Raw genomic sequence first — 12,161 nt, forward strand, 5'->3', positions numbered from 1 at the left:
GTACTTATTCCACCTATATATCTCCATATACACTAAAAACATCGGGGAGCACAATAGATCAGGAGTTCCGCCGCCAGAAGCCTCCGTAGCCACCGAAAACCAATCTAGACCCATTCCGGCACCCTGCCGGAGGGGGCAATCCCTTTCCGGTGGCTATCTTCATCATCCCGGTGCTCTCCATGACGAGGAGGGAGTAGTTATCCCTCGGGGCTGAGGGTATATACCAGTAGCTATGTGTTTGATCTCTCTCTCTCTCTCGTGTTCTTGAGGTGATACGATCTTGATGTATCGCGAGCTTTGCTTTTATAGTTGGATCCTATGATGTTTTCTCCCCCCTCTACTCTCTTGTAATGGATTGAGTTTCCCCTTTGAAGTTATCTTATCGGATTGAGTCTTTAAAGATTTGAGAACACTTGATGTATGTCTTGTCGTGCGTATCTGTGGTGACAATGGGATACCATGTGATTCACTTGATGTATGTTTTGGTGATCAACTTGCGGGTTCTGCCCATGAACCTATGCATAGGAGTTGGCAAATGTTTTCATCGTGATTCTCCGGTAGGAACTTTGGGGCACTCTTTGAGGTTCTATGTGTTGGTTGAATAGATGAATCTGAGATTGTGTGATGCATATCGTATAATTATACCCACGGATACTTGAGGTGACATTGGAGTATCTAGGTGACATTAGGGTTTTGGTTGATTTGTGTCTTAAGGTGTTATTCTAGTACGAACTCTAGGGCTGTTTGTGACACTTATAGAAATAGCCCAATGGATTGATTGGAAAGAATAACTTTGAGGTGGTTTCGTACCCTAACGGACTCCAGATCAGCCCTCCCGAGAGAGATTAGGGCTTGGCGGCGGCTCCATATCGTAAAACGCGATGAATCCTTCTCTCTGATTTTTTTTCTCCCCGAACATGAATATATGGAGTTGGAGTTGAGGTCGGTGGAGCGTCAGGGGGCCCACGAGGCAGGGGGCGTGCCCAGGGGGTAGGCGCGCCCCCACCCTCGTGGACAGGGTGTAGGCCCCCTGGCCTTGACTCTTTCGCCAGTATTTTTTATATATTTCAAAAATATTCTTCGTTGATTTTCAGGTCATTCCAAGAACTTTTATTTCTGCACAAAAATAACACCATGGCAATTCTGCTGAAAACATCGTCAGTCCGGGTTAGTTCCATTCAAATCATGCAAGTTAGAGTCCAAAACAAGGGCAAAAGTGTTTGGAAAAGTAGATACGTTGGAGACGTATCAACCACTATGCACCATGCCAGTTGATGATTTCTGCGCTTGGGCAGGAGATCCCAAAGGTCGTTTTTCTGTCAGCTCGGCTTACAAAATGATCTATACTATGAAGATGGGGAGAGAGGCTTGGTTAGAGGAGACTGATGAAATGTCTAATGGAGCAGTGGACCGCAAAGGGTGGTCATCGAATTGGAATTTGCAAGTGCCATCCAAATTGAAAATATTTACATGGAGGCTGGCGCAGCACTCCCTTCCCACCAGCGATGTTTTGCACCATCGGCATATGTCTTCATCACATGTGTGTGTGCTTTATGTGGAGCTGAAGACAACTGGCACCACTCGCTGATTGATTGCAGCTACTCTCAATGTGTTTGGGCTTTATCCAAAGAGGAGCTTGTTCAACATATGTGCATGCATAGAGAAGAACAAGCAAGGAAGTGGTTGTTTGCAATGAGTGACCCTCTGCCGCAAACTGAGTTTAATACAATGATTGTGACTCTTTGGGTAATCTGGGCGGCAAGGAGGAAGATAATCCATGAAGGAATCTACAAAACACTTTTTTCTACTCATGCTTTCATCACGAGTTATATCTCAGATTTACAGCATATTCAGAAACCCGTGGTGACGGCTGCAACAGCACGAGCTCCACGCCCAACTTCATGGCTACCTCCTACGGAAGACCACCCGAAGATTAACGTCGATGCGGCAGTCTCACGCGCTGGCCGGATTGGGGCATGGGAGCGATCTGTCGTGATAGCACAGGGGAGTTCAAGGGTGCATCCGCAATCATTTTCAGAAACATCGAAGATCCAGAGGTTTTGGGGGTCCTAGCCATCAGAGAAGCACTGGCGCTAGTTGATGACTTATATGAGCAGAGAATTTTGGTTGCGTCTGACTGCAGGACTGCTATTGAAGCAATTAAAGGGGGAACATCGGCATCTTATGGAGCGGTGGCCCAAGAAATAATAGAACGAGCTACGTTTTTTACTTCTTGCACTTTTAGTCATGAATTTCGAGGCATATAACCTCGTGAAGCATGCATTAACGCTGGGGACCGGCCGTCGTGTTTGGTTAGGCCACCCCGGTGATATTTTGTTCGTCCCTGTAAACATTGTGACGGTCTAATAAACCTTTCATGAGTTTGTCTAAAAAAACAACGAACACAAATCGCCAGAAAAATGCAGCACCTCCAGGAATCGAACTTGCATCTCTAAGTTGTTCGAGCTTAGCTGACCACCCAGCGGATCCGGAAAAAAAATGACCACCACACCCATTTCATTTGCGATTTTAATAGCGCTAATACTGTGTGAACTAGTATGTCCGTGCTATTCATTTATCACTTAATTTATTTATTTATTAAAAAACATGAATTTAAAAATTCATCGATTTTGAGATAAAAGTTCACAAAATTTTAAAAAGTTCATCAATTTTGAGAAATACTTCATCATTTTTGAAGAAAAGCTCACCAATTTTGGGAAAACTTTATGAAAAAGTTTAAGATTTTCATCGTTTTTGAAAAATTTCATTGGTTTTGAATTTTTTTATCGATTTGGCAAAAAGTTCATTGATACGCCTCCGTCGTATCTACTTTTCCAAATACTTTTGCCCTTGTTTTGGACTCTAGCTTGCATGATTTGAATGGAACTAACCCGGACTGACGCTGCTTTCAGCAGAATTACCATGGTGTTATTTATGTGCAGAAACAAAAATTCTCGGAATGACCTGAAACTTCACGGAGCAACTTTTTGGAAAATATAAAAAATATCTGCAAAAGATGAAGGCCAGGAGGCCCACCACCTGTCCATGAGGGTGGGGGCGCGCCCCCCTACCTCGTGGGCCCCCTGGAGCTCCTCCGACTCCAACTCCAACTCTATATATTGTGTTTCAGGGAGAAAAAAATCAAAGAGAAGAATTTATCACGTTTTACGATACGGAGCTGCCGCAAAGCCCTAAAACCTCTCGGGAGGGCTGATCTGGAGTCCGTTCGGGGCTCTGGAGAGGGGAATCCGTCGTCGTCGTCATCATCAACCATTCTCCATCACCAATTTCCTGGTGCTCACCACCGTGCATGAGTAATTCCATCGTAGGCTTGCTGGACGGTGATGGGTTGGATGGGATCTATCATGTAATCGAGTTAGTTTTGTTAGGGTTTGATCCTAGTTCCACTATGTTCTGAGATTGATGTTGCTATGACTTTGCTATGCTTAATGCTTGTCACTAGGGCCCGAGTGCCATGATTTCAGATCTGAACCTATTATGTTTTCATCAATATATGAGAGTTCTTGATCCTATCTTGCAAGTCTATAGTCACCTATTATGTGTTATGATCCGTTAACCCCGAAGTGATAATAATCGGGATACTTACCGGTGATGACCGTAGTTTGAGGAGTTCATGTATTCACTATGTGTTAATGCTTTATTCCAGTACTCTATTAAAAGGAGGCCTTAATATCCCTTAGTTTCCGTAAGGAAACTGCTGCCACGGGAGGGTAGGACAAAAGGTGTCATGCAAGTTCTTTTCCATAAGCACGTATGACTATATTCGGAATGCATGCCTACATTACATTGATGAACTGGAGCTAGTTCTGTATCACCCTAGGTTACGACTGTTACATGATGAACCGCATCTGGCATAATTCTCCATCACCGATCTATTGCCTACGAGCTTTCCATATATTGTTTTTCGCTTATTTACTTTTCCGTTGCTATTGCTATCATCACTACAAAATACCAAAAACATTACTTTTACTACTGTTACCATTTTGCTACCGTTACCACTGCTATCATATTACTTTGCTACTAAACACTTTGCTGCAGATACTAAGTTTCCAGGTGTGGTTGAATTGACAACTCAGCTGCTAATACTTGAGAATATTCTTTGGCTCCCCTTGTGTCGAATCAATAAATTTGGGTTGAATACTCTACCCTTGAAAACTGTTGTGATCCCCTATACTTGTGGGTTATCATTCATCGAGTTTGAAAAATAGTTCAGCGATTTTGAAAGAAGTTCACAAATTTGAAAGAAAAAAATTATCAATCTTGAAAAAACATCATCGGATTGGAAATAAGTTCACCAAAATTGGAAATAGTTCATCAAATCTGAAAAAAATGTTTATCAAATTTGAAAAAAGTTCATCGAATTTGAAAAAAATCATTAAAATTTTAAAAATGTGGATAAATTTGAAAAAAAATCATCGAATGAGGAAGAAGCAAAAATAAAAAAGAACACAGAAAACTAAATATGAAAAAGACAAATGAAAAACATAATGAACGAACGGAAAGATGATAAGACAAAAAACGATGGAACTTATCGCATCAAGTTTGCGTAGGGGGGTGGTTACCACAATGCGCGGTGAACCAGAAAATCTTGTGTTCGATTACCAGCTCTAGCTGATTTTCGGCTCTAAACGAGAAATACGATGGGTTGACGGGAGGCGAACGAAACGGGCCAAGCCCAGCTAATGCGGCTGCAGACGCCGGTTTGTAGAAACAGTAATAACCGACGCGTGCAGCGCCAAATAGGGTTTGCCGCAGGGCCCCGCATCTGAAGAACATGTTGAGGTTAAGTGTCCAGACCTCTTCTGGGCTTGGCCCAGATACCGAGATTTTCATGTTGTCCTAAAACAATAGTAGGCTGGGTTGCAATAGTCTCTTTAAGCAAGGCCACATTTTGCTCCCGCCTTCGCTGATCCTCCTTTCTGCGCGAGCCCATCTCCACTCATTTTTCTTTTTAGAGAACCCCCCTCGGTTTTCAATCAGATGTTGCCACCTTAGTATATGAATTTAATTCCATAGGATTTAGTCTATAGGTTAACATAGCAAATTCACATATGCTTACCTACACTCACCTCTATGAACACAGGCACACACATCCTTCATACGAGCACCTCCGATATTGAGGCGACATCACATATTGAGATTGACGAAGTCACACAGATGCCTCATAGTCGACAGAAACATCTACTCTCATTGAACAAACATCGCCGAAAAGTCTGAAATAAATCCAGATAAATCAAGTGTTGTAACATAACCATCTTGGAGTTGGTTGTGAGTTTCTCGGTTCTTGGTCCTTCATGTGTTGCGGGGAATGCTTGAATCTTGTTTAGACAATGTTATGGTTCCACCATGACACTGTTGTATGGGCTCATCTCTCTCATCCTTGATGATTATGTTGTGCAAGATAACAAATGTTGTCACGGCCTCTGATAGGCTATGACCCTTCAATACTCAGTAGGACCATGAAAAATCACAAAGTTTAACCACACAAAGATGTCACTCAACATCATTCCTAGTAGATTCTTGGCACATTGCAATGTGAGATTTCTTGTTACCCTAATGGCGCTGGATTATCTTTACAAATGTGGTCCTTGGAGGATGGATATCATCGGCAAGATACTACCCCATATTGTATTCAGGACCATTGCAACATAATTGCAATATGGAATGTTACCAACAACCAACCTTGCAAAACAAGAGGCCATTGTGATAGTTAGGCATCCCGAAGTATAAATGTCAAATCCATAAATCATGTGATGCAACTGCCTCAAGAATGACGGTTGGATCATGTCAATGCCCTTTCTACCGACCTTTCCATGTCAAAGGACGATTCTTCCATGTCCAATGCATACAATCATTGGATCCAAGGATCTCTGGTCAACCTCTCTCTTCACTCTCTGTCATGAGCCCCTTGGTATCTTCATCAGTGAAAACCCTCAAGTACTCTGGTTTAGAGATCTCGATCACGGCTTTGGTGAATCTATTCACACACATGAGGATGAGATCTTCTCCAACATCAATGGCATCGACTATACATCCAAATGAAAGCACTCACACGGTTGTTTTAATCTTCAACAATGGACTTGCACTTGATTCTTCACAGAATCCTTCTCTGTTAAAATCAATGATCATGCTTATCCACAACTCTTGCAACGGTGTTGAAGATATCCCGATGCATCTGAAATCGGCTTCGAAAATATCTAGGGGATATATTGCGTTAGGCGCGTTCATGGGCAGAGAGTCAAATATCTTATTTTTCATGTACTACTTACTCTTTTCTCACTTCTACGAACCTTCTATCCATAACGAGTTCCAGGTTTGGTGAATCAGTGTGGGAGTAGATAAAACAATTGTTGAGTACACAGTATAACCATGTAGCTCGTCCAGAAGATCATGAATGACTGGTATTGGCCATTTCTTTTTTACGTTTTATGCATTGAGTTGCCTATAATCCATAGGTGCCATCCCTCACTAGAGATCATCATGACCATGGATCATATCTCGAATAATCCATATGTAACCAATCTAGGAACCACGCCTCGATCTCCTGAAATCACCCGCTTAAGTGATCGCGCCCACCGCCACCTCGATACCATGTTCCTCCTCTTCTTCTTCTTCTTCTACACATTAGAGTGTTTCATGATCAATTTGAGAACTGTACTCAATGAATAACACAAAAAACATGAACAATAACAGTTGGGGCAATTTCTCAAACACCTTGTGGGCTGTGGTGGGCGGAGCGACGACGGTTGGCGATGGAACCTCGACTAGGGCTGGACGACGCCGGATCTCGCGCCTGGAGGCGACTCATGCGGTGGGGATGTAGGGCCGACAATGGGGTGGGGGAGGGGGGGTTACTTGGCCGATTCCGGTGGCGTCGACCAGCTAGGGCTCAGAAATGTGCCTCCTACGCCATCTTTGAGGTTGGCCGATTCGATTTCCAGCGAAAGGGACCTCACAATGATGGGACGGAGCTCTGCGATGGTAGCCACAGGGGCAGTGAAAACGATGATTCCGACACTGGCGAGTGTGGTAGACCAAATTTGTCGAGATGTTGTGTTGCTAGAGCATGGACCCGAGGGGTGAGATGTCAGGATTGAAAAGTTGACCTTCTAAAAAATTAAATGAATCGGGGATGGACTAGAAGGTGCTTAATCTTTAGAATACAAAAAATAGACTAAATTTGACTTATGTGGGATGGGCTAGAGAGGCCCTTGCTACTCTCTTAACGACTTTCTAATCGATCAAATTAGCCATTCTTTTAAAAGGTACTACCTCCATTCATAAATATATGATGTTTTGGATATTTTAATGCTATGAACTACCTACGGAGTGAAATGGCTGAACAAACAGACTGAAACATCTCTATATACATTCAATTCAGAAACAAAAAGTTGAACACTTTTTAGTACTCCCTTTATCTCATAATATAAAATCGTTTTGCAAACTAAAACAGCTTGCAAAACGGTCTTATATCATGGGACGGAGGGAGTATTTGTGAACGGATAGAATAGTAAAAAAAACGAGAATTAGCCAAAATAGAAAATATTTTTTCTCGCTGTATACGGACCCTCGTTCTCGCATTCTCGCGAGCAGAACGTCGGACACCGGCCGCCCCTTTCGCCACCTCCATGAGAAAGCCCCACAAGCTTCTGCCCAACTACCTTCTCCTCTACCGACACACCAGACCCTGCACCTCAACCGCGGCCAACCCCGTCCCGGCCGCCTCCGCCGTCCTCCGTGACCTCGATCTCCTGGACGCTGGCGAGCTCGCCCCGACCCCGCGCGTTTACCACTCGTTCATAACCGCCTGTACGCAATCCAAGAACCTCGAGGATGCCAGGAAGATCCACGCGCACCTGGCCAGCTCCCGGTTCGCCGGCGACGCCTTCCTCGACAACTCGCTCATCCACCTCTACTGCAAGTGCGGCAGCGTGCTGGAAGCGCGGAAGGTGTTCGACGGAATGCGGAGGAAAGACATGGTCTCCTGGACCTCGCTCATTGCCGGGTACGCGCAGAACGACATGCCGGCGGTGGCCATCAGGCTGCTCCCTGGCATGCTGAAGGGGCGCTTCAGGCCGAACGGGTTCACGTTCGCCAGCCTCCTCAAGGCTGCCGGCGCTTATGCTGACAGTGGCATCGGGAGGCAGATCCATGCTCTTGCTGTGAAGTGTGACTGGCATGAGGACGTCTATGTTGGGAGCGCGCTCCTCGACATGTATGCGCGGTGTGGGAAGATGGACATGGCCACCGCAGTGTTTGACAAACTTGACTCGAAGAATGGGGTTTCTTGGAACGCATTGATCTCCGGGTTTGCGAGGAAGGGTGATGGAGAGGCTGCTCTGATGACCTTTGCGGAGATGCTGAGAAATGGGTTTGAAGCGACACATTTTACATACTCCAGTGTCTTCAGTTCTATCGCTCGTTTAGGTGCTCTTGAGCAGGGGAAGTGGGTGCATGCACATGTGATTAAATCTCGGCAGAAACTGACTGCATTTGTTGGAAATACATTGCTTGACATGTATGCAAAATCAGGGAGCATGATTGACGCAAGAAAGGTGTTTGACCGTATGGACAATAAGGATCCAGTTACATGGAACACAATGCTCACAGCATTTGCACAATATGGACTGGGGAAGGAAGCAGTCTCCCATTTTGAGGAGATGAGGAAATCTGGCGTTTACCTGAATCAGATCACCTTCCTTTGCATTTTGACTGCCTGTAGCCATGGAGGACTGGTGAAGGAGGGCAAGCGCTACTTTGAAATGATGAAGGAGTACGATTTAGAACCGGAGATTGATCATTATGTTACGGTTGTTGCTCTTATGGGCCGAGCTGGTTTCCTAAATTATGCTCTGGTCTTTATATTTAAAATGCCCATGGAGCCAACTGCTGCAGTTTGGGGAGCCTTGCTTGCGGCATGCAGAATGCATAAGAATGCTAAAGTAGGGCAATTTGCAGCTGATCATGTCTTTGAACTTGACCCAGATGATAGTGGTCCACCTGTCCTGTTGTATAACATATATGCTTCCACGGGCCAATGGGATGCTGCAGCCAGAGTGAGGAGGATGATGAAGACAACTGGTGTGAAGAAGGAACCTGCATGCAGTTGGGTTGAGATGGAGAATTCTGTGCACATGTTTGTGGCAAATGATGATACCCATCCACGAGCGGAAGAGATATATAAGATGTGGGGTGAGATAAGCAAGAAGATTAGGAAAGAAGGATATGTTCCTGATATGGATTATGTGCTTCTGCGTGTAGATGACCAAGAGAGGGAGGCAAACCTACAGTACCACAGCGAGAAGCTCGCGCTTGCATTTGCGCTGATCGAAATGCCTGCAGGGGCAACAATTCGCATCATGAAGAATATTAGGATATGTGGGGATTGCCACTCTGCTTTCAAATACATCTCCAAAGTTTTTGGAAGGGAGATTGTTGTGAGGGACACAAATAGATTTCATCATTTCAGTAGTGGATCTTGTTCCTGTGGAGATTACTGGTGATTCTGCCAAGATGTAGTGCGTTTATGAATCTACAAGGCCGTGGGTTGATTCAGTAACAGCCAACAGGAACCTTTTTATGGACTGATAAAGGGCAAACTATTTCTGCTTGATTGTCTCTGTTGACAGAGCAAACCGCAAGCATGCTGCGGCCCTGAAGATCATTTGGCATCCTTCATGAGGGATGGACTCCAGAAGACATGTGCTTTCATCCTTATAACGCAATCACTAAAATTTCGCAGGTTGCTAAAACAGCATCATTGTCTGCATGATTCCTGGGACAAAAGTAGACCTCCATTTGGAGGCACGATCTCCGACTGGAAACACACTTCAGATGGCTTTATTTTCCAGGTAAACATTCCCAACAACCTATCTTGCTCATACGTGCAAATGAATGATAGTCTGCCGATTTCCGGAACCTAATTTCCGCACCTGATAAATTCCAGAGAGAGAACAATTTAGATATCCGTAGTTCTACAAGTGTAAGGCTGGGTGATTTTGCTACATATGCATGGTGTGCATTTCAGGGTATATCGGTTTCAGCTCAGAGCTCACGAAGCGCAATGCACGTTGATTTTGCTAAGCATTGCCCTCTGGGACTGATGATGGCTCTTTTGTAGTCGCTTGCTCGTCGTTCTTTCGGTCCATGCTCCTCGACAAGGAACCCAACACCCCGCCCATGTCGCCAACGGATCCAAGCAAAAACGAACGTTTGTTAAACGAGCACTGCGAGTTACCAGCATGCATTCGTTAGAGTTTCAAAAATAAAGAGCATTCGTTAGAGTTTCAAAAAAAATGCATTCGTTGGCATTTTTTTTCCTTCAGCGGGGCATGCACCGGCTGGCAATGCCAGCCCTAGCTGCCCGGGCCGCCTGGGCCTGCCGTGCACGTCTCCATCGGTACATTCTGCATGAACATAATGCATGCTCCCCCACCCTCTCCACCGATCTCCCCGTTATATACTCCCACCACCCCCTTCCCAGGAGCTCGACATCGCGACGTCGACGTACGGGCGCTCTCCTTCGTCGTCTCGATCAGGCCGACCTCTCGTCTCAGGTACGTGCATGCCGTCGCCGCCATGCATGCGTACGATATGATTTGAAGGTCAGGTCGAGGGGCTGGAATGGATTGATCAATGTCGATATGCATGTTCCATCTCCCGATGCAGCGCCCTCAGCCTGCATGGATCGGCGGCCGGAGGGCGGCAGGGCGAGGAAGCGCGCGCGGGAGGAGCCGGACCAGGCGGCGGACTTCCCCTTCGACGAGGCGGCGGCGGCCGCCGACGCCGGGGAGGCGTGGCGGAGGCCGCCGGGCGTGTTCCAGTTCCCCTGGCAGAAGTGCCGCGGCGGGCTCGGCGTGGCCGGCGGCGGCGGCTGGGAGCTGCGGGACGTCTTCTTCCACTCCCTCGTCGACGGCGGCGCCGCGGCCATCGGCGTGCCGGGCGACCGCCTCGTCTCGCCGCCGCCGCCCAGCAAGCAGCGCGCGCTCTTCGACGACGTCGACGCCTGGCTCGCCGCCGCCGCCGACGGCGAGGTCGACCCCGTCTGGCGGTCGGCGATCAGGGGCGCCGGGCCCTCCGCGTCGGCGGTGTGACGAGACAGACGATGCATGGCGTGGGCCGTGGAGGGCCCCCGTCGCCGGTGGCCCCGCCTGACATTCAGTGCGCGGCGCCGCCTGGCCCATCGGCCTCGTGAAGCTGGCCTGGCCGCCTGGGTTGGCACGGGCCTGTTGATGATCACGATCAATTTGCTCCTGTATATATGATGATTGCTGCCAATAATTATTTACTCTCTCTTCATTTTTAAGCATCACTTTAATAATCACAAGTGTTGTTTCCAAATAGTTACACATCCTCTCTCAAGCCTCTAGGTAAAAATTTCGAAACCACATACATATCCATCTGAAACCTACTCATTTCCCGTATTTAAATATCATGTTTTAGATGACAGTCTTATTCTCTTTTTTTGGCAAATAAATTCTTGCATTACTCGAGGTTTAAAGATGTCAGTCTTATCATATGGTTACATTAGGAAAAAGTTGAATACATCACACATGTTGATAGGTTATTGAAGTGTTTTTTTCGTTGATATATCTCTTGACACTCTGTGGATTTTTTATTATTTGTGTCTAACACAAAAGGCAAAACAAAACAATAGACAAGTAAGCAATACCACAATAGTACTCATGACCTCATTTTTTCTTGGGTGCAATAACATATTTATAGTTGTAGTTTTTAAAGGCTCTATGTCCCAGAGCATAAAATTTAACGATATCCATGAATTATCCTTTTTATAGTTTCTCATCATGTCAAAGTGCCTCAAAACTTCAATTGAGATGGAATGAATAGCGATGAATTTCAAAAAAGAAACTGCAGAAAATCCACACTAATACATTCGCGGCATTCTCCCCCCTTTTGTTGGTCAAACGTCAAATGTATAAGCATGGATTTAGAAAAAAGAAAATTGGAAATATATTACTCTTCGGGATTTTAAAAGTTTGACCATGTCCCTGTAAAAAACGATAACTTACAAAATAGTGGATGGGGTAGTTCAGTACGAATGATGGTTATGTTAAGAATCAAAATATCATCGATAATGCTTGGTTGGAGGTTGTATCCTCTGCCCATCAGATCAAATCCTG

At 45.6% G+C, this 12,161-nt stretch overlaps 2 protein-coding genes across 2 annotated transcripts; both read left to right on the forward strand.

The window, feature by feature from the left end:
* The first annotated feature begins 7,625 nt into the window (after positions 1–7,625).
* Positions 7,626–10,098, forward strand: LOC119301965 (pentatricopeptide repeat-containing protein At3g24000, mitochondrial-like). Its single transcript, XM_037578974.1, has one exon. It carries the CDS (start codon positions 7,650–7,652, stop codon positions 9,522–9,524), a length of 1,875 nt encoding a protein of 624 aa, XP_037434871.1. The 5' UTR covers positions 7,626–7,649; the 3' UTR covers positions 9,525–10,098.
* Positions 10,099–10,412: 314 nt separating this feature from the next.
* On the forward strand, positions 10,413–11,707 carry LOC119297493. Its single transcript, XM_037575264.1, has one exon. It carries the CDS (start codon positions 10,665–10,667, stop codon positions 11,112–11,114), a length of 450 nt encoding a protein of 149 aa, XP_037431161.1. The 5' UTR covers positions 10,413–10,664; the 3' UTR covers positions 11,115–11,707.
* Positions 11,708–12,161: the final 454 nt, after the last annotated feature.

The sequence above is a fragment of the Triticum dicoccoides genome, chromosome 5A, assembly GCF_002162155.2.
Source record: "Triticum dicoccoides isolate Atlit2015 ecotype Zavitan chromosome 5A, WEW_v2.0, whole genome shotgun sequence".
In the NCBI taxonomy this organism is placed as follows: domain Eukaryota; kingdom Viridiplantae; phylum Streptophyta; class Magnoliopsida; order Poales; family Poaceae; genus Triticum; species Triticum dicoccoides.

What these genes read in the sequence shown, in the direction of transcription:
- LOC119297493 (XM_037575264.1), top strand. Translation starts at nt 10,665, where the DNA reads ATGCATGTTCCATCTCCCGATGCAGCGCCCTCAGCCTGCATGGATCGG.
- LOC119301965 (XM_037578974.1), top strand. Translation starts at nt 7,650, where the DNA reads ATGAGAAAGCCCCACAAGCTTCTGCCCAACTACCTTCTCCTCTACCGA.